Source organism: Antennarius striatus, chromosome 21 (genome assembly GCF_040054535.1).
Source record: "Antennarius striatus isolate MH-2024 chromosome 21, ASM4005453v1, whole genome shotgun sequence".
Classification (NCBI taxonomy): Eukaryota; Metazoa; Chordata; class Actinopteri; order Lophiiformes; family Antennariidae; genus Antennarius; species Antennarius striatus.
In genome coordinates, this window is record NC_090796.1 from 8,690,478 (window position 1) to 8,712,625 (window position 22,148).

The window sequence follows — 22,148 nt, forward strand, 5'->3', positions numbered from 1 at the left end:
TGGATACGGCCAACGTAGGGGGTGGAGTTTGTTAATTTATGCGGAATTACCTTTAACTAAATAGGCTGACGCCACGGGGGGGGGGGGGGGGGGGAAGTAATAGCGTCGGGGAAGTATAGTTACAATCCTTCAGTCTTATTTCAGTTATAGTGGCTAAAATAGTGGCAACATCAAAAGTAAGTCTCAACTTTGCATACGACAGACAAAGCAGGTCGGGTGATGCAGCATAACTACCAAGTGTAACGACTGAAGTACAAATCTATTGCGGAATTTCAGAGCTTGTATATGTGTGTGTGTGTGTGTGTGTGTATATATATATATATATATATATATATAATAAGGTACTGTACTATGTATTAATATAGTACCTCTTGACGTTTTGGGCCAGTTAGGTAAAAAAGATCATGTTCGAGTATCGATCTAGATGATGCATAACTACTGTCTGAACCCAGCAAAATGTTGGATCATCTTATCATTTTATTAGGGTGAAAAATTTTTTTTAAAAATAAAAGACGTTTACTTGCACATTTTCCATTATACAAATTTTCCGTCTAGTACACTGAATGCATCGCGGTGCGCACCGGCAATCTATTGGTTGTTCCTATGGGCAAGGCGGTACTTCAGGGTACTATATGCTTTGTGATTGGTTACACTGGCGTGACGATTTACGGAAGTTGCTACATCCTGGTGTTAGCGCACTAACGAAGCCCCTTACGTCAAAACTATGGATCAAAACGATGGTAGGTATAATTTACCGGTCAACGAAATTAGTTTGAGGGTTACTTCTCCAGTTGCTTTTGTTTTATCCGGACAGAAACTTATCCTTGCCCTTCAAGGTCGGCAAAAGTTAGAAGATCATTTAACTAGCTACCTGTCTGGCAGAAGCTAATTGGAAATTATCTTCAGTTTTACATATTCAGCTCAGCCATGGTCTAATACCTTAGAGTTTAGCGGTCGGCACGTTTCCATCCGAGTTACTGTACATAGAAAAAAAGACAATTGCATAGTTATTATTAATAAATATCTTACACAAACTCAAACACCCACTTCTGTAGAACTTTTGAACTCGGGTGATGAAACGTGACGCTAGTTATAAAATGCATCACGTGTTCCCTCACCGATCCCTGTTACGCATTATTAGACAGTCAATATTACAAATTCAGTTAGATACTGACACGTAAACTTCTGAAATAAGCTTCCACTCATCTGCTTAGTTCGTTCTGAATGAACCTACTTCATTATTTTTTTCACATGAGATTCGAGCTTTTCCCACGTCCGGCACGTCGTGTTGATCTTGTCGGGGAAAGGAGGGGTGGGCAAGAGCACCATCACCACAGAGCTGGCTCTCGCCCTAAAGCATGCTGGGAAAAAGGTGAGTTTAGAGACCTGTGCATCTGCAGCAGAGCACAGGGTGTCAGTATATTCAGACATGGTTTTTTTTTTCTTTAAAACGCACAGAGATGTTATTGTAAAGACTATAGTGTGCTATTGTCTAGCGAGTAATCCATATTCCTGCGGCTGTGTTCATCAGATAGGAATTCTGGACGTCGACCTGTGTGGGCCCAGTATCCCCCGCATGCTAAGTGTTGGCCGGCCTGATGTGCACCAGTGTGACTCAGGCTGGGTGCCTGTCTACACCGATCCGGAGAAGAGCCTCGCCCTGATGTCCATCGGCTTCCTGCTGGAGGACCCAGATGAAGCAGTGGTGTGGAGGGGGCCCAAGAAAACTGGTATGCTTGTCCTCAGTTGTACTGGTTCATTGCTGGCCTGTCATGCTGACACCCATCATGTCGACACAACGCTCAGTCAAATGATCTGTGCCAGCATTAGGTGCATTATAGAGGAATTACACTTAAAAAACGACACTGATACAGTTTTAGCATTTCATATGGCATATCATAAACAGAGGCATAAATTAATTTTTTTTTTAAGTCAGAAAAAAAAAGTCAAAAGTCTTTGAGGAAAACTGAATAGTCTTTTTTTCAGATTTCTTATTGTCAGAAAGAATGTTGTCATTAATGGATCACTGAATTTAACTTAGAATTTACTTCCAGAATGTTCTTCAAAGATTTAAGTAAATTTGCAGTGATGGTTGTTGTTTGACTAAAACATTGGTCAGCAAAGAGTGTTAGCTGGTGAGCTGGAGTGTGAAGGCTCCTGAGTGTCTGTGAAAACCTCTGAGTGGAACAAATTGTAGTGCTGGAGCCAACATCATTAGCTAGAACAGCTAACATTTTTGTTTTGTACATTCCACCCTTATCTCATCATACAGCCCTGATTGGCCAGTTTGTCTCAGATGTGGCGTGGGGGGAGCTGGATGTGCTGCTGGTGGATACACCACCGGGGACATCTGACGAGCATTTGGCAGTACTGGAGAATCTCAAAAAACACAGCAAAGTGGATGGAGCCATTTTGGTCACCACACCTCAGGTATGGAGACACCCTACGATCAAAAGTAGGAGCACGGAGATAAAGTAAAGCACATGATAGAACTGAAACTACAACACAGCATAGTTGAGTTTTTGTTGACCTTTTCAGCTTTATAAAACATCAGTTAACCAGCGACGCGACATGATTATGTGCCTTTTCACAGCAAAAGGAGGGCCCATACAGTGTATTAATATTTTTTCTTTTTTTGATTTGCATATTTTTAAATGCACCCAACACCGCATGAAGTTTTGTGTGGTAAACTTTACTGTACCTGGCAATCAACTATTTTCTGATTCTATAAAAATATTTAACTGTTGTACTGGCTACAGGCAGTATCTACGGGGGACGTGAGGAGAGAGATCACCTTCTGTAAGAAGACGGGCGTGAGGATCCTCGGCATCGTAGAGAACATGAGCGGCTTTGTTTGTCCCCACTGCTCGGTGTGTAAACTGTACAATTCAGATTTAAAATACCAAAGCGTAACGGAATTAAAGGACATTCTACATATATGTGCATTGCTGTACTTTAAATGATATCTTTTAATAAACTGCTTTTTTTTCCAGGAGTGCAGTAATATATTCTCAAAAGGTGGTGGTGAGGAATTGGCAAAGCTGACTGGATCTGTATTTTTAGGTGAGATTAATGCATTGTAAACGTTCCACTTTGCAGCCACACGGTGGCGACACACTCTTGGATTACGTGTCATTCTTCATTCAGGAGGGATTTTATATCACCACACAGCTCAAAATGTTGACTCAGATTTAAATACAGCTGCAGTCGAAAAATACCTCAGTGAAGACGAGATGCATTAATCTAAGGCTATTTTTTTTCCTCAGCGATGCTGAAAACATTACTAATTTGTTCAGTTAAGATCAGTGCTTTTGTTCATTCCAGGCGCTGTGCCCTTGGATCCACTGCTCAGCACCAGCATAGAAGAAGGAAAAGACTTCCTACAGGCCTTTCCTGACAGCGCCACCTTCAGTGCCATCACCCGGATTTCCCAGACCCTGCTAGACAGCCTCCAAAGCACCTGAGGCTTCTACTTATTGAAATATTGAATTGTGTTGAACTGATTTGACATGTGCAGTATTGTTTTAAAAAAACCAGAACATTCACCATGGTCTGACATTGTCTCCTGATTCCGTTTTTTATGATAACAATATTGCTCAACACGAATGCAATCTTATTTCGGTTTCAAGTCTGGAGATTAATTGCTGTGTGATGATTACTGTCTAGCCAGAGAAATAAGAATTGATACTGAAGAACCGCCAAAAAAACATTTTATAGAAATCTCAATTTTTTTATATGGCAGCAATCAAAACAGATCTGTTCCTTTGGAAGTCAGTCAAATCCAAGATGGAATCATCTTTAATGTGATTGTGACACACGTCAATACATCAGGATCATTTCAACAACGGTGTTCTTACAAGATTGTAGATTGGCGCTTCAAAAGGTGTCAGAAGCAAGTCCATTTTCAGAAAACAAACTCCAGATCAAATCTGACTGTTCCTGACATGAAACATAGCCAACAAGAACACTAATGCACTGGACACCTGCTGTAGGCTACAAACTTGTGCGTCATGTGGATTTTGCATTTTAATTTCCAACATTAAGCCACATTTTTGATCTGGATTAAGTCTTCTGAAACCTGCCTGCTCTTCAGCTTCACACTTGACGGAAACAAGACAATGAAACCCATGCAGGACTTGAATGGTTGGAATGTGGAAGAGAAGTACAGCCACAGATGACAGGGTGAGGATGGACAGATGAAATTTGTAAATTACACTTGAGACTCATCAATGGGCACGCACACACCTTTTAATGCAAACAGTCATCCTACAGGGGAAACACTGATGTTGGGGAAGGTCTGTGTCATGATTAGAATACAGCTACACACAAAACTCCCACTTCACCAGCAACATACTAAAGGCAATCTTAAATCGAGAATTACATCCAGAGGAAATCCCGCCACTTAGCACAAATACCCCAGAGTGCATTAAATCTGTCTATGTAGATATTTATAAGTCTATATATATATATATATATATATATATATATATTTTGGGGAATTAGACTTTCTGTATTGTACAGTTTAATTAACTTTTATAAATAAAATAAGTGGAAAAAAATCATTAAGTCCATGCATTTCTCTTCACAAATAGATTCTCAAAATTAATGCAGAAATTATGTCGTCTCCTAGGTTGCCATGGGAGAAAAAGCTGTGCGGCCCATTGGTCAGCTGTTTTAGACCAGAGGCCAGGCTGCTTCGTTTGGCCTCAAGGCCTAAAGTAAGTGGAGGGTTAAAAAGGAATCGTCATCAAACAACTGTTTTGAAACACACGCATACAAGACAGACAGATCACTACATTGCGCATTTACAAGTTAACTATCTAATTGGGATGACTGTACACACTGTTGAAATTAGACTGTAATCACGGTGCCGTTTTTCCCCTGCACCATAATTACTTCTTGTGTGGCAGGAATTTTTACAATTTTTTTTAACGCCTTTTCCTCCAGCAGCAACATAAAGGAGAGATCTTGTGGTGGCAATGTTTGGATGTTTATTTTGTGGACAGGATGAGCGCAACAATGAGCCCATAGAGCCCCAAGACCTCAGCAAAAATCAAAATAAGAATCATGCCCACAAAAAGCCTTGGCTGTTGAGCTGTGCCCCTCACTCCAGCGTCGCCCACAATGCCGATTGCAAAGCCTGCTGCCAGCCCGCTGAGACCGACGCTCAGCCCGGCTCCCAGGTAGAGGAAACTCCTAAACAGAGTATAAGACATATGAGGGATTACTCGTGATCAAAAAAAGGTTAACAATTTACAATTACCGAACTGTGACTAGAAGATGTGTGAAGTGTGAAGCTTCTTAAACTGGAATGAATGCTGATAGAAGGGGTTTCTACTTTAATTGTTGACATATTGCATGATTTTCAACTGTGCAAGAAGAATATTTGCATGCATGTCTCATTTTATCCACAAAGTGTTTACAATTAAAGACACGCTCACATTCTTAGTTTTATTTCTGTTTACAGTTTCTGACTACGCTGACACTCAAAGTCCTGTATTTAGTAGTAAGTTTCATCTACAACACCCAAAACTGATACATGACATTTACGGTACTTATGAAAGAATATGTATGTTGAAAGAATAGTTTTATCAGGGCTGTGGTTTAGAAGAAGGAATTACAGTTTTGGTCTCCATGGAAGATTTGTCAGTTAAAAATAAACCCATTGTTTGATTTAGGTTCACTTTTTGTCCCATTTTCAGTTTGACTGGTACCAAGACTAGTTTCCTACAGATTACGGAACAGATTTAATGAGTTTCTCCTAGTTTTGACAGAATAAAAACCTGACATACTAGGAAGAAATATCTTTGAATGGATGGCTTTGGTAAACTGAACTCACTTGTGCAGGGGGACGGTGGCTGAAATGTCATTTGCAATCAGCACTGCTACTACCAGGCCGTAGATGGCGATGATACCCGCCATGACCACAGGGATGATGGACTTCATGATGAGCTCCGGCCTCATCACAGACATGGCGGCGATCCCTGTACCACTCTTCGCTGTGCCGTAGGCTGCTCCCAAGGCTTGGATCAAAAACAGATGGTTTCAGTTTAAAAGCAAAACAGAAAGGGGAGCAGACCATACTTTTACAATCCAAGTTACAATAACTTATAACATGACAAAACTGCAAGTCGCTACGAACTAATGAAGCAGAAGTGAAGTAAGAGTTGGAAGAGCAGTACAACAACTGCTTTAACAGTTTCTATTCCTCCTAAAACTCCAAGATGACATTACCAGGGTTTTTTTAGCTAATGTCAAAAGGGGAATAAGAAATTTTGTTCTTGAAGCTGAATCAAAGTGATCAAATATTCAGTGTGTTTTGTCTCCTCCAGTTGCTTCAGTCATTCTTTAGATCTTTAGATCGGACTCTGCCAGGGATATTAGATCAACGTTTGACCCTGATTATTGACAACAGAATCGGTAAACCATATTTTCAGACGCATTGGGGAAGCATTTCACAGACAAAAGGAGAAGCTGCATCCGCTGCACCCAGATCAACGATAAGATTCATCGGTTCTGTAGGTCTAAGCCACGCAGTAGAACATACAGTAAAAATCAACAAAGTCTGACAACAAGAAAAAAAACATTTGATCACATCCTGTTGTAGAATTAGAAACCAAATGTAAAGATAGCGCAGTAAAGACCAAAATAAGAATTGTACAAATGTGTCTCAACAGGAAGGAGGTGACACGGTGGTGTTGTCGCTTCACAGCAAGGCGGTTCCAGATTTGAATCCTTTATGGGCAGAGTTTCTATATTCTACCAGTATCTGTGTGGGTTCTCTCCTCCAAAAACATGCAGCCTAGGTAAATGGGTCACACCAAATTGTCTAGGTGTGTGTGTGGTTGTCAGTCTCTGTGTGACAAGTCCAGGGCATAGCCTGCTTAACAACAGTTGCCAGCTGGGATAGGTTCCAGCAATACCTGTGACCAACAAGACAGAAGTGGCTGTAGACATTTGATTGTCTTGTCTTCAAGAACATGAATGAGTGAATGAATGCCTAAACAGGATTTATGACCCTCACCTCAAATAAGAACACCCCCAAATCCAAACAAGGACCTAATGGCAAAGGTCAAAGATCAAGCTAGTGCTCTGACCTACTTTCGTAGATCAAAGCACTAGCTTTGATCTATGATCTCACTCACGCTGGCCTTCTCCCTCGTCTTTCTATATTATCCAATTCCTGAGTGTACAAAAGTTGAAATTTCACTGACTTACTTTTCTCAAGGTCATCATCTCATTTTCATACACTTTGGTGCCCGTGTAATGTGCTTTTTGTTTCATCTTTCCATCTGCAACGGTTGCGAAGACTAACGGACGGACGGACGGACACACGAACACTGACAATTACAATACATCACTGTTTTGAAGCAGGATGTAAAACTAAAAATGTAAAGAGCAACAGGGAATTGCTCTCCCAGAAATCCTGAACATACCAGCAATAGATATGTTCTTGATGTTTTACAGCAACCGGATAGATTAATTGTTCATGTATTAATTCAAAGTTTAGATACTGATATATCCATTACAATGTATGGTCATTAAATCACCTAAAAAAATCAACTGCTGGAGACCATTGTTTCTTCCTACATGGTGTAATTATTCATGTCTTACTCCACATACATCAATATTTAAAATACATATTTACATATAATTTATTCTGGAATACATACATTTAGTTAAAGACGCAGTGAATCAGCTTTTAATGCTTAATAAAATGCTATGCAGCTTCTCCATTGAAAAAACAGGCCACAGTAGAATGTCTTGTATATGCAATGGTAAAATGGCTACAAAAATAAAAATTTAACAACCTGTAAAATAATATCTTAAAAACCTAGCCTAGTTTCTGACACCATAACCAACTGACTAAAGATGACTAAGCATCCAGTCTTTTAAGAAATCGTGCATACAGCCTGGGGAGCCCTGCTTCGTCCATCTGTTTTCTTGGGTTTGTGTGTTTGAGCAAACTCCAAAACTAGCTGTGAGGCTTTCTGCCGACTACATCGCAGAGTCAAATAAAAAAATTACATAGGTTAAGTGCACACAGCCAGATGTCACATTTATCAATTTATATTTTATTTTAAAATCAACAAAACTATCTTGTTAATACAAGATAAAATCCCTCCTGGTCATCTACAGCGATGTGTTTCAACAAGTCACTATATTCCTAAGTCCTGGGGCAAGTAATGGAAGGCAGAGAAATTAATCACTTCTATATTCTACCTTGCAGAATATTTCTACAGGATATTCTTCTGACGCATTGTGATGTGACAGCAGGAGGTGCCCCAAGCTACAGATAATCTTACAGGCAATATACAAACACAGAAGATATGTCTGATAGAAGCAGTGTGGAAAAGAGGAAGCACTGGTTTCAAGAATGAGAAAAATCTGGAGGACAGTTATACAAAAAATGGTTCAACTGTAACAAAATCCAGACTATATTGTAAATATTATGACGCAGCAACATGGAGACTTATTGACTATCTGTTGCATCATAGAGGGCAATCTGGAGAAAACCTCCCACCTGCCATCAGTCTCTGTTTACATATACCTGAGGCGATCAGTTACGACACCTATATGTTACTAAACTATAAGAATAATAAATGTCTTCATTAAACAGTCAAGAGAGGGGCATTAAAAAATGATAATAGTATAATTATTAGACCTTTTTATGTCATGATCGTATTATGGAATACGCTCTACACTTCATATCTCTCCACCATGAAGGATGATGACCAGTGGACAAAACCATAAAACAATGAACATTTTTACTGTACAACTGTTGGCCTGTGTATAAGCAGGAAAACCTCTTGGCACCACTGATGTGTTTTATAGGCCTGACGTATAGCCTTGTCATGCATCTTAATTAAGTAAACTCTTAGTCTAATGCAGCACAAAGACACACAGCAACATGGACTTGGCAACGTGATGTTGACAAATTAACGTTAGCTGGTTAATGTTTAGACAGCACATGTTGTGACAGCATTAATGAACTTTACAAGTAATAAAAATCATTTCATGCAGCATATGCTGCTTTGTTTGGCACTGATTAACCACCAGCAGTAGATCGACATCAGAAACATTATAATTATCATCATTATCACACACACAAACACCACCTCCCTCATCCTGTGATTCCCCACTTGTCACAACTTCAGCTACATCCCACTGTCCCTGTAACCTGTCATGTTCGTTCTGTGGTTGGGGTCCCTTAAGGCTTTAATGGAAGGAACAGTTGAATTAGCACCTTCAGAGCAAAAACACCTGATCAATTCCCGTATACTTTGATGAGACTGAAAACTACATGTTACTGTGCATTTTTAGTTACAGGCCAGTGCTTTTGTATCAGCCTTCCCTTCACAATGACATTGGTAGTGCACTGCAGCTTTTCAGTGTCTCCTTCAAACTAACTTTTTCAAGATGGCTCACTTAAAACAATGTTTAGCTTTTTTTTTAACATACCTTCATAATCTGTATTTGTATGTCTTGACTTAGCTTTTTTTTTTACTGCCATCAAATATTTAATATGTGCTTTTGTCATTTTAGTATTTGTTGTACATTTGCTTGTAAGACATATTATTTTACTACTTTATTGCGTTCAAACTTTAGTGTCGGAATTCTGACACTGACAAGTAATATTACTGTATGTTATAAGCTCTTTCATATATTTTGCTTTAAGTTAAGATTTTTGCTTTTACTGGCAATACTGTATGTCATTATATCACTTGGATCATCTCCGTATGATCCAATATGTGGGTTTCTGATGTAAATCTTTTAATCTGAAAAGCTCTCCATTCTTAACATTAACAAAAGGCATAAATTAATGAAATAGTTGTGTCACAATGATGGAGCATACATTTTATTCTTTTTTATTTTATTCAAAGACAGATATTTAAATGTAATAAAACTAAAGAGTGCCTTCTGCCAGAAAATGGTCTGTTTAAGTCCCATAGGTCTACAAATAACCCTGCACACCTTACATTCACATCATCACAGATGTCACACTCTCTAACTTAAATCAAAAATAGTCTCTATCTTTGAACATGTTTCACTTCCAACTTGTTAACAAAACCCTTTGGTAGGAACTTTTCATAAGATCAGGTGTCAAAAGAAGTCATAAGTCACATCATGTGACAATCACGTGACCTAGTGTCACTCCTTTGGGCAATGAGGAAGTGAAGCAGTTCAACTTGTCCAATGCTTTGTCAAGTCGTTAGGAAATTGAATTACAGGTCACATTAAATTACATCACACCCCCCCAAAAAACCCCCCACACTTAACAGCAGATCAGATGTGTAGGACTAATATGACAACTTTCTACATGTAAAGATAACAGCGTGATGTAACTTTTAATTAGTGTGGTGATCACTGAAATCTTCTTTCAAACTGGTACACATAATTTCGTTAGATTGTTATAACATTTCTTTTTAATATTCAACAAACCTAATCACAACTGTTAGGTTGTCTCTAAGGCTAAGCGGATAAAGCTAACAAAAGACAGAGCGCTCAGATAAACTGGATATTATCCTGACACTTTCAGATGACCACTAACCTGTGAAAAACTTCTTTAAATAAAACATTCATCATTTCAGACAGTGAATTTCCACTGCCAATCTACAGAGAAGGCACACGTTACACACAACTAGCCGTAAAAGCTAACGTCAAAGCTAACTTGTGCTAGCTGACTAGCCTCGATTAGTCTTTGATAAATGCCGTTAAAGACCATTGGCCTGCAGCGGTGACCATAATAGATAGATAGATAGATAGATACTTTATTAATCCCGGAGGAAATTGCATAATGACTGGCTGGTGAAGAAAACACCGCAAACAGAGTAAAAATGTTCTTTCTGGCTAGCCTAAAATTATGACAACTCGAGAAGCACTGTGACGCTAGCAAAGCTAGCAGATGGTGTTTTACAAATGCGCTCCAAATGACGCAGGATGGTTGACAACCTATAGGTTTGACGGCAATTATATAATTACAGAATGGGCCTACGGAAAACGAATACACGGCCACGCTGTGACGAAAAAAAAACCACCTTAAATATGAAAGGTTGTAATCGTGTTATAATTACCGCTGAACACCATCGCAGCAGAGGCACCCATCACTGCAAAGAACGGTGAGTATAGAGGGGTGTCGGCCATTCTTCTCAAATTATATAAAAACAAATTACAAGTACAAAATTATCTGCTTCACGAAGAATCACACTTCGCTGAGGCCACAGGCTGTAAGTGCTAAATAGAGTGGACAGGGAACCTTCGGGCCACCTAACTAGTACTGTCGACTCCGTAGTCACGACTCTTCATATAAATATCCGGCGCAGCGCTACAAAATGGCGAGGCGGAAAGTATCACCTGACTGGACCGACGGATTAAACGCACGTAGCGACGTACTAAAATACATTTGATTCACTGTACACTAAGGTACCGAAACTGGACAGAAAATAGTTTTATAAATCAATAAACTATTTTTTTTTACAAAATAAATAGATTCCAATACTTGTCTTTATTGTTATTTTTACAGATCACCCCCATCGGGTCATGTTTTGGTATGCTCCGCTGCAGGTTTCCCGTTTGACGTGTGGGCAATTATCCTTCAATCTTGTGATGTGGAAGAGGAAGATGTTAGGCTATTACCAATCAAAATAAAAATATAACCTTCGAATGGAACAAATTAATTAAAAAAAAAAACTATATCATAAGCGATTCACCAAGAAAACCCCCACTCTTGACTAGAATTGTGATAGGATTTCTTAAATGTCTAATACTGCCTGTGTTGAAGCGTGTCTGGTTTTGTAACAGGACTAGCATGTGACAAGGTGGTTTACAGTCGTCTGTGATATGCAGCCACGCCACGCGTGAGAGTGACAGAATGTGAGGTTGAGTGTGTATGATTAAGTGTATATGTGGTGGTGGGGGCACCACACGGAAGAGGAAGGGTGTGTGAGGGACAGAGTTCTTGCAGTCTCCATGTCCTCCTCGCCATCCTGCGAGTGTGAGGTCATTTCTGCACCAGCAGCACAGGCCTACTTCCTCCTCTATTTACTTTACTTGGTACATCTTACTTTACTCACCAAATACATGGTTGTATTATGTTGGGAGAATAGATCTATGAAGTAGCTGTAAATAATTTTCACTACAATCTTTCCTCGCTGTAGAACACTTCTTGTTTGGAAGACATTTATTTAATTGGAAAGACTGTGATCCTGTGATGAGGTTTTTATTATCATGTCCTCTGAATATGTACTCAGGCCATGTAGTAAGTTTAATTGCATGTTCTCTTTTGTGACATTGGGCATATTCGTGCAGGGATTAGGCCCTTGAGTATCACTGATTAATAAAGATAGATGTTAAAAACTCAAGACACTCTTGTCAGCTGGCCTTAAAGGCATTTTTAGGAAGGGAAACAGGGAACTGTGTGTGTCATTCTCACAAGGGCACTGGGCCATTCAAGATGCAACCAAAAGTTAAATATTCATGTATCACTGTTGATGTCATCCTATGCCCTAATCCATACATTTATTGTTACATGACCTGGATGCACCTCTACAGAGGATTCTCAGGCCAGTATTTGAGCCTATCTTCTCTCAGGTTTGACAGGTTTTCCCATTCTGGCTATTTAAAAAACTATTGTTATCCCCCAGCCTGGAACCAGTCCCATAAAATATTGAGAAAGACTTGTAATCACTAACACTGTGCTTATTAGAAAACTTCTCTGCTTTATTCTCTAAATCATAATGTCAGGACCTCGACAGTCTGCCCCTAAATCCCCTTGTCCACAGCCCCCTGTTATCTGAAGGGTGGCTGCTTGCCAGGAGCAGACTCGTCTCAGTCTTGTGCTAAATACTTAAGCATCTTACTTCTAGTAGCTAGAAAGCGTGGTTTTCAGGAGATGCGCCTGACCAACACCCAAAGGAGTAGCTAAATATAGAAGCACACGTGCGATTAGTCGAGTGTGAATACAGAATGAAGAACACCGTCTCAGCAAGGGTTTATTCTGCTTACTGATGCACTGCTTCTCATGAATTATCCTGTGTCACACCCAGTCAAAATGAATTGTCTATACATTTTAAATGAGCTTTCGAGGTATAATAGCGAGATCAATTGATACAGAATACTTCTGGACTTTTATATTTAAGCAAGTGTTAGGTAAATGTAGGCTACTTGGCTATTATCTGCTGAAGGAATACTTTGCTTATCAAATGCAATGTAGTAAGGTGGATCCTATTTCTCTATTGGGTTTGAAACAAATGTAGAAATCAAATATGAAGTGCTTCCTGAAACAAGACATTTATAGATACATTTAACCATGTCTTAGTCATTCCTGCCATTTATTTTCCAGTCATGCAGTTCATTGTCAGCTTCCATAAAGACATCCGAACAAAAACAGACAGCGAGGACCATGCATGACTAATTTAGCAATCACAGCTAGTGTTTTAGACCCAGAGCTACCTTCTGCATGTATGCAATTTATTTTTAGATGTCCTGTAATGTCGCTAAAACTACCTGCATCTCCCACGACTACAGCAAACACCAAAAGATGGGCATTATGTAGTTAAATTCCTGGCATCTAGCACATTCTTGAAGACGGACGACAAAGAAGTGTGACCCGCTTTATACAGCACAGAGATGTGGAAAATATAAATGTAAAGAAACAGAGTAGCAAGACAACTTATCTGAGAGCACACTGTTGTATTTGCACATGTAGCATACATTTGTTACTCAGCTGGTATTTCACAGGAGCATGTTTTGTCCAGGATACAAAAAAGTCAAAACCCAAAAACATTTTTCCAACAGGACACAATTGAAGACTTTTATATGATCAGCTTCAACCAGAAAGAGATGGAAGAAAGAGGAACATGGCTACAAGAAGAGCAAAATTAAGTGCTTCTGTAGTCATTACTTGTAAACACCGGCTAAATTGTTTCTCATAATAATTTATACTGCTGGTCATACGAATATTCACATAAAAGACAAACTGACGCTCACTTAGAAAAAACTGTGACATATGATGCAAAATGGCAACACTCCAATTCATAACTGACATTGTCAAACAATACCACATTAGATTATTTAGCAGATACCTCACAGATGCACAGTATGTCAAAATGAGCAGGATGAACAGAGCGGGACTTCACCAAAAATAAAGCCGACTTGGTACAACACACCGCGCCAAAACAAGTTTTTTCTCTTTATCGTGGATCTCAGTTCATCAGCACAGCTTCTTGAACATTTGTTGGAACTTTAAAGACACCCACACAGAAACTTTTGGCAGATTAATCCAAACCACCAAACATTTAATACTAACTTCACATTAGAAATTTAAATGTTTCATCCCACAAAAGTACAGGAACATCATAGAAGAGAAGAAAACCAACCTTTGTTTGGCCTTATCTAGAGGTGATCCTGAACACACCCTTCCATACACTTTAACATTGCAAGTACACCACAATAAAAGCAGACAGAGATTAAAAAAATACCACACTGTTTATTTACTGATATTTGACTTCATTAACAAATGTAAAGTCAGACTTTTCAGGACGGCTGTAGCTGTTTGCATGTTTTATCTACTTGAAACATTTTAATAAACATCAATTTCAGCTGTAAAATACCTACAGTAAATAAGAGTCCACGTCTGTTGGAGTCTACCCCTGTGTGTTTGTGTGTGTACGTGTAGCGTTATGAAGCCATGGTGTCCTGGAAGCCCCAAACTTCTAGCAGTGAAACTTGGAAGCTCTCAGCACACAGTGGGGGGTTGTCAAAAGTGGTGCACCTGCCAGTGCGCCCGTGGTTGAGCTCAGCATCGATGTAGAGGGCATTTCCTTCACCTCCACCTGAAGAAACAAGAGTACAGTTTGCGTAAGTTATTCGCTCCATACGTCAGTAGTTCTGAATGGCGTGACCAACACGAATCATATATTTCAAGTAAAACACGGGAGCACACAGTTGTGCTAGAGACACCACATTGTGTTTGTATGTCTCTGAGCCCTGAGGCTGCAGTTTAGATTCACGTTCGTGCAGACTAAGATAATATAGTTTATAGTTTGATGTCTTCCATTTTTGTGTGCCTCTTAGCTCTTCAAACAAAATTTAACATAAAACAAAGGCAACCTGAGTCAACACACAACATACGCTTCTTAATGATTGTTTGATTCATTATGAAAAGGAAGCTAGCAGGTATTTAGTTCTCAGTGTTAAATGTTATTCACCCCCTGAACTTGATCCACCGTTAGTTGAAGCAAAAGGCTACAAAAGAAGCCAGCTGGGGGTCCAATAATTTTTCTATCACTGTAAGATTTGAAGTTGGTGATTATGGTTGACAAAAGACATTTCCGCACACACTAGCTTCACATTTGTTTGGAAATTTGTCATAATGACAAAATGAATGCTATCCAACAATAAACAACTGTTTACTCACCCACTATGATTGAGTCAAAGTTGCCAGCCATGAACATAGAAGTATTCTTGGAATTGAGGTTGAAGTGACGGGCGGACAGGAAGGGTGACAGCTCCCCGGCTGGCTTCTCTGGCTGCTGCAGGCTGCTGTTGTCCATGTTTAAGCTCTCTGATGGGGGGGTGTCTTCCTGGTCCTGGCTCTTGTTGGAGGATGCTAACTCAGGATGGCGGATCACCACCCACTCATAGCGCTCCATCTCTGACTTTAGCTGATAAAGGAAGCAGACATTCATTACCTACAAAAGCGAGCTTTCCATACATTAAATGGAGAAGCGCTGCATATTCATTAAAATAAGAAAAAATCTCATATATCTATTTAAAGTAACACTATCATCTTTCAAACACAAATTCTTGGATTCTGAAAATAAACACAGACATCTCTCATGATGCGAGTTCTAGTTTGGTAAAGCTCTACTGCAGAACTTAGTACTTTAATAAATAATCTGTATTTGTCCATACACTCAATTTTTATAAATAGATCTCTCGTGACCTAATGAAGCTACCAGCTTGAAACACGTATACTTGACTTCAGTCCCTGTCTCCATTTCCCTCTGGTGTCAGGTGAGGATGTGGTCACGTACAACAAGCTCAGCTTACAGGAGTTTCCGGTGTGTGTGTGCTCAAGAATTAGTGTGTGGGATGTCAGGCATGTGTGTTCAAACAGGCCGCAACTGTGCACCACAGATGCCCTGTACAGTCAATAAAACAATTCATACAGGTAGCATGACTGTACCAGGCTGTGTTGCTAATTTTTTAACCCATGCCTGCCTTAATAAGTTAGTGCTACCCTATCACAGACAGAATAATTTAAGGAGTTTTTTTTTTAAACAAGAAACACATACAATTGTTAGAATGACACACAAGGATAGGTTTTACAAAACAGGAGCCGGTCAGGCGACTCAGGGCTGCAGCTGGCATATCAAAGGTCTGGGAAACCAGAATGACCAATTCCCTCTGCTGTCTAAAGTGTGGTACTGCGGAAACTGAAAGCAATCTCTGACAAACAATTAGACCTTATTCAAAACAATATTTTATTATTCAATTTTAAGTTGAATAGTTAAATTATATTATAATTATTGGCTGAAAAACCGACACTCACCCTGAAGACAAAACACTCCCCTGTGCCAAAGAAGCTCAATTTGTTGCCTCCTCTCTTCCTCTCCTCCCAATCTGTGGACAGGAATGCTCCACATACCTGAAGCCAAGAGGGGAAAACGTTAACAACAACAAAGGGTTTCAGTTCATTTAATTAATTGAAACTTAAATAAGGATTCTAAGTAACAATCACTAACAAGAACTTCATTAAAGCATTAAAGTCTGCAGACAGAAACAGATGAAAGACCAGGGCGGAGACAAATACAATTACTATTATCAAGTTGTCTGTGAAGTCAAACAGTCAAAGTTAGGCCTTGTTATTGCAACTTCTGTAAGATTTATTTTTAACTCAACTAAAGTCTGGCTGGGACCAAAACGATAAATTGTTAAAAACTGAATTAGAGGCTATCTCTGACTCATGTGATGCCATTCAGTTCATCCATGAACTAAGTTTTCTCCCAGTCTTGATATTCATTTAATTGTTCTTGATCACCTCCAACAGAGTAACTGTGAAAGACAGATTTGTATTTAAGTTTGTGTTGCTTACGTCACCATCTGTGGTCCTGATGAGGAGCAGAGTGGGTTCATAGCCTTCACAGTGAGAGTAGAATCTAAAGAAAAAATGTCAAACATGAATCCACTGTAACAAACATACGGTAGTAAATTTGAAGGTTTGGTATTTTACATTTGTTTTTTAATGGATTTGCAAAAGCCAACAGGTTTACAGCCTCATTTGCCATTCCTGTTCTGGGTGTTTATCTTGAAGTCTTTCTAGGTTTTTGCTTTTTACCTTTTTAACTCCTTCAGGCTCACCACTAAACAGGGAGTACAAGCCGTGCTGGATAGTGTACCTGTTAAGGCTGCAACCATGAGTAGCGGTGGTGAAGAGGAGCTGCGGCTGGCACAGGGCAAAGCGTTCAGGGATCCACGACCAGATGTCTCGCATCTCCTTGATGCTGACGATCTCTGAGGAGAAGGTGTCAGGGTTGAGAGCCAGCTGCACATTTCGCCTGGAGACGACCCAGAAATACAGTCAGAGACAGAGGAGTGTACAGAATGTCTGTACAGTTTGTTATGAATAGGTGTTTAAAAGAGCACATATAATGGCATGGATAAATTATAGTTAATATGAGGGTAAAAGAACATGAGAAAAAGACCTATGAAACCAAGATGTGACAGAATTCAGTGCATGCTGTAAACATGAACTTAAAATGCTACTTATTGAATGTAAAATCATACCAGTTATTGTAACTTAAAGTTCAGTTTGACAACCTTAAATTGTGTTAGAAAAGAGCAGGGAGAACAGAACCCACCTAGAACTGTGAAATAACCCATGCAGTGAACACAGGAGTGAAGACAACACAGAAGATGGTGGATGGAAAACATAGCCCACAATCAAACAGAAGGAAACAGTAGAATGTAAGACAAGGATAATAAAACAATTGAAACAAGGCAGTCAGAGACTGCAACATTCAGCGACTTACCCTGACCTACTTCCAGGGTAGGTCAGGGTAAACTGAAAGTAGTACCTGACAAAGCTAGTAATTTGACAGGAGATCAAATACATGAACGCTGAAAAGGTAAAAAAATAACTACGTTTTTCATAAAAAGTCTCACAGGATCAATGTTAAATTCCAATTTGTGTCAATATATTTTCAAAACCAGGCAATTGGCTAACAGCAGTATGATTTTAACAATCAGACAAGCCTACATAAATACTGGCAAACATTATAAGACATCACAGGTAGTCTTTTAATTTTTAAAATAAATGAAAACAAAGATGTTCACCATGTAAAAATCATGTTATTGACTGTACCGCTTCTGTTTGACAGTGATTCCTTTCTGCTGCAGGGACTTTTCGTTGGTGAGCTGCAGCAGGGTGATCTCCTTGCGGCTGAACAAACGGATGGAGAACGCTTTCTCTAGCAGCTTATCGGGTGTGACAGTAGTGGCAATGCCCTTGATAAAAGCCTGAATGTCCACCCTAACTTTATCTGAATCCTGCTGCGGCTCGTTGGCCTGACCCCCCTGGACCCCTGCCTTGTGCTTGCGGTAGAACTTCAGCAAGGCTATAGCCACACGGTAGAAGATCTTGTAGCCCTCTACTAGGTAGACATCCAGGATCCTGACAACATGGCTGAATGGGAGGTCACCCAGCACCCAGCGCTGCCAGTCTGAGTACACTTCAAGCACATCCTGGGCTGAGGCCACAATCAGTTTGTGGGCGGCAGTGCAGTATTTGTTGGCAAGGTCACCAAAGGTCATACAGCTGGACTCATAGGCAAGGAAAGTTTGGTCCAGCATCCGCTTGCCCGGCTCATTGCAGGACAACATGCGGCTGACATGCTCGAAACACTGGGCTTCATCTTTACTGAAGTGCAGAAGCAACGACGTCACAGCAGGTAGAGATGGGCAGTGGGAGATATCTGGAAACTGTCCAGCAATGCAGGTGATGATTCGATGAACTGAGGCTATAGCCTCCTCCTTCAGGCAGTATCTTGGCACAGGACTTCCATCCACAAAGTCTGGAAACGGGGTTTGGGAAAATTGCTTTTTATTGACTGCATTTCCCATAACGTCACGATATACCTCTGCATCTGGCGTGACTGTACGACAGGGAATAGCTTTGATGAGCTGCTGGTAAACTTGTGCTCGTAGTTTGTGGTTTTTGGACCAGTAACCCTGCCGAGCCATCTGTTTGAACTCATTCTGGTCTTTACAGTCTACCTTGGTGGGCCCGCTGCTCTTGGCAAGATCACCCATCTGGTTCCAGTCCACAAAGCTGCCATATTCTTCTTCAGCCATTGTGCTGGAAAGCCTGCTAGAGTGGCAAGAGATGAGGGACACTACGGGACACTGCTGACCTTCTGCCCTTCACACAGCAGATAAATACCTTTTTTTTTTCAACTGCCCATGATGGTTACTGGAAGGCACAAAGGAAAGAAAGAAAGAGTTTAATGTATATAATCATAAAACAAGATCTCACTAACTAATTGCAATATAAACTTGTTTTTTTCCAAAATATTTCACCTATAAGCAAGACTGCTCCTATATTTGATTACATCCCAGGATAAATCAGTTGGTTGTGACAGGCTAAAGATGGTACAGCTTGGTCTTGAATCCTCTGCATGACAATTAATTTGCAACCAGTCGGGACAGACATAAAAATGGTCTCAGTTAATCTGTACTGTGAAACATTAGTCAGTTCCACTGATCTGATTTGTGACGTGATTAAAATCTTCAGATGTTAAAAAAAAAAGATTAACAGGCATTTCATACTTTGAAATGAAAAAAAAATCAAGTGAATCAAGACCAAGAAAGGAATTTGGTACAGGGTTGTCTTCCAGAAGACAGTCATAAAACAATGTCAGAAGACCCATGATGCACAAATCTTGAGCCAATAAAATCAATAAAACGGGTCTAAAACCTTTTTGTATACTGCAAAACATACCAACTATTTATTTAAAAAGGGATTTCATTTCAATCATCACATTATTATTCCTCATTCATTCAATTCCACAACGTGTGGAAACGCATGTTCTGGTTCTTCATCAAAGTGAGAATGGCTGTCATCCACTTATCAGACTAATTCATAATGTTTTCCTGACAAGTCACATGGAGACGCATGTCCAAAGATCACTTGCAATATTCAAGAACAGCTGTAAAATCGCCAGATTATGTCACACACCCTGCCAAGAAGTCAAATGGAGGTGCATACCAATACATTACTGTAAACCCAGAAGCCTTCATGGTGAATCTGAAGAGACATTAACTGCAGAATATGTTTCCATAAATGTTGGCAACTCACCTGTGACACAAGATGTGATTTGCAAAGGTAGACCTGAGTTCTGATCAATCGAAACTGACTTGATCAAAGGTTTCTTTGACCTTTTAGTCAATTTAAAGTGGTTTCAGGTGATACAGTATAAGCGTTTCAACACATCTTCAAGTCAAACATCATCCTCTTGACCAGGGTCTTTGCACCTCTACTTTTTCCACACGTCCACATGAAACGGAAGATATGACAGAATTCATGCTGTAAACATGAACTTAAAATGCCACTTATTGAATGCAAAAACATACCATTTATTATGACTTAAAATTCAGCTCAACAACCTTAAATTGTGTAGCATACCCCATGATCACACATTACCATGGGGTATGCTATGAACATTGAATGAACATGTTTACATTTTAACCTTCCAATAATTGACGTATTACAGCTGAATGAATAGAGAGTAGCAGGAATGGCAGTTGTGACTTCATGCAAAGCTGCAGATAAGGTTAGCTTACGACCTGCAGACAGCATTTGCCCAGTTAGCATTGCTAGCACTAGCTGGCTTCAAGCTACTCCTGTCATTACACTGAGGCAGCTAATGAGACGCGACCAGAGGTACCTCGAAACAAAATGCTACGCCGTAGCAATGTCAATGTAGCCGAACATAATTGTCTTGAATAACGTTTTCGCCAGGCCCTAAAATGATTCATAACAACCACACGGAAACAAATTAATTCAATCCGCTGGACGCAGTCTTGGAAGTTTGTTGTTCCGAAGAGATTTCAGCTTCTATCAGCGCAGAAACGTTCCAGATTCGAAGCTAGCCACAGGAGGAAGAAACACTCCCGCCACATAAGACTGGAAAACGGCAACAAATGACGACATAGAATAGGAAGGAAATTGATGTGATCTTTACCTGTGTAAGAGATGTCCAGAGACGCGCAGCAGCGTGCTTGCGCATGCATCGGAGTGCTTGCGCATGCGCAGTGCCGCCAATCAGTCAGCGCTCGAGCTGAGAATGCTGCTGCAGCTGGACTCAGGTGGGCTGGATCATTCCCATCAAATAGAATAAACCTTAACACACATTTAGTTTGTTTATTATCACAGATTAGTATGTTCAATGTGAAACCTACACATCCAACCCAAATTCCAGCGCTATATAGAGACTCAATGTAGATGTAGTGTGCCAGGTTATGTTTTTCTTGTTGTAGTCATATCCTGTTAAATAAGTAGATGAGTAGGGAGAGCAATGACAACAAACCATGCCTTTGTCCAGTTCTTAAAGAAACTAGCAGACACATGACGGTTATTACGGCTAATTAAATTTGGAGCCATCATAGCCTAGCACAACATCTCAGGCACAAAAGCTAAATCTTGACCCTTGATGATTGTTTTTATGCCGTCGTTCTCTCTGATCTTTTCATCACTGTAGCACTGATTGAAGATGGAAAATGAATGGCATTTGAAAATCTATATTTTAACGTTGAGATGTCAAAGTAATAATATAATATAGTGTGTATTATATAAATGCACCAGCTACTTTTATGACACTGGCTGGAAGTTGGATTTTCCCCACTCAAAATAATACAGGATGAATCTAGAATCTATTTATGTCTCAGTAGTGATCAGTAAAGAAAGAGAGCGTGAGAGAAAACAAGACTGCGTGTGTGAGTAATTGAGAGAGAGGAGGGGGAGAGGAACAGATGGGTATAAAGCCAGTAAGCCTTTAGGTCTCAAGGTTTATGCTGATCCAATCCCCTCTCTCTCACACACACACACATAGTGTGTGACATTACTTAAGTAACCAATACCATCCTAT

At 39.9% G+C, this 22,148-nt stretch overlaps 3 protein-coding genes across 6 annotated transcripts; 1 reads left to right on the forward strand and 2 right to left on the reverse strand.

Moving 5' to 3' along the window:
• Positions 1 to 619: 619 nt before the first annotated feature.
• On the forward strand, positions 620 to 4,075 carry nubp2 (nucleotide binding protein 2 (MinD homolog, E. coli)). The gene is made up of 7 exons (XM_068305264.1): positions 620 to 740; positions 1,257 to 1,372; positions 1,532 to 1,730; positions 2,273 to 2,430; positions 2,760 to 2,870; positions 2,994 to 3,063; positions 3,325 to 4,075. Exons 1-7 carry the CDS (start codon positions 725 to 727, stop codon positions 3,462 to 3,464), a joined length of 810 nt encoding a protein of 269 aa, XP_068161365.1. The 5' UTR covers positions 620 to 724; the 3' UTR covers positions 3,465 to 4,075.
• A 414-nt stretch (positions 4,076 to 4,489) lies between these two features.
• atp6v0cb (ATPase H+ transporting V0 subunit cb) lies at positions 4,490 to 11,322 on the reverse strand. Its single transcript, XM_068305266.1, has 3 exons — positions 11,076 to 11,322; positions 5,840 to 6,023; positions 4,490 to 5,196 (listed from the first exon to the last, which is right to left on the reverse strand). Exons 1-3 carry the CDS (start codon positions 11,143 to 11,145, stop codon positions 4,992 to 4,994), a joined length of 459 nt encoding a protein of 152 aa, XP_068161367.1. The 5' UTR covers positions 11,146 to 11,322; the 3' UTR covers positions 4,490 to 4,991.
• A 2,117-nt stretch (positions 11,323 to 13,439) lies between these two features.
• On the reverse strand, positions 13,440 to 21,304 carry tbc1d24 (TBC1 domain family, member 24). Of its 4 annotated transcripts, none has more exons than XM_068305366.1 (7): positions 21,246 to 21,304; positions 18,368 to 19,474; positions 17,403 to 17,561; positions 17,099 to 17,162; positions 16,556 to 16,651; positions 15,419 to 15,665; positions 13,440 to 14,834 (listed from the first exon to the last, which is right to left on the reverse strand). In XM_068305366.1, the coding sequence occupies exons 2-7, from the start codon at positions 19,354 to 19,356 to the stop codon at positions 14,680 to 14,682; spliced, it is 1,710 nt and encodes a 569-aa protein (XP_068161467.1). In that variant the 5' UTR covers positions 19,357 to 19,474; positions 21,246 to 21,304; the 3' UTR covers positions 13,440 to 14,679. The 4 variants fall into 4 exon arrangements, with proteins under 4 accessions (XP_068161467.1, XP_068161468.1, XP_068161470.1 ...); XM_068305367.1 differs by lacking the exon at positions 21,246 to 21,304 and adding an exon at positions 20,360 to 21,175; XM_068305369.1 differs by lacking the exon at positions 21,246 to 21,304 and adding an exon at positions 21,051 to 21,075.
• Positions 21,305 to 22,148: the final 844 nt, after the last annotated feature.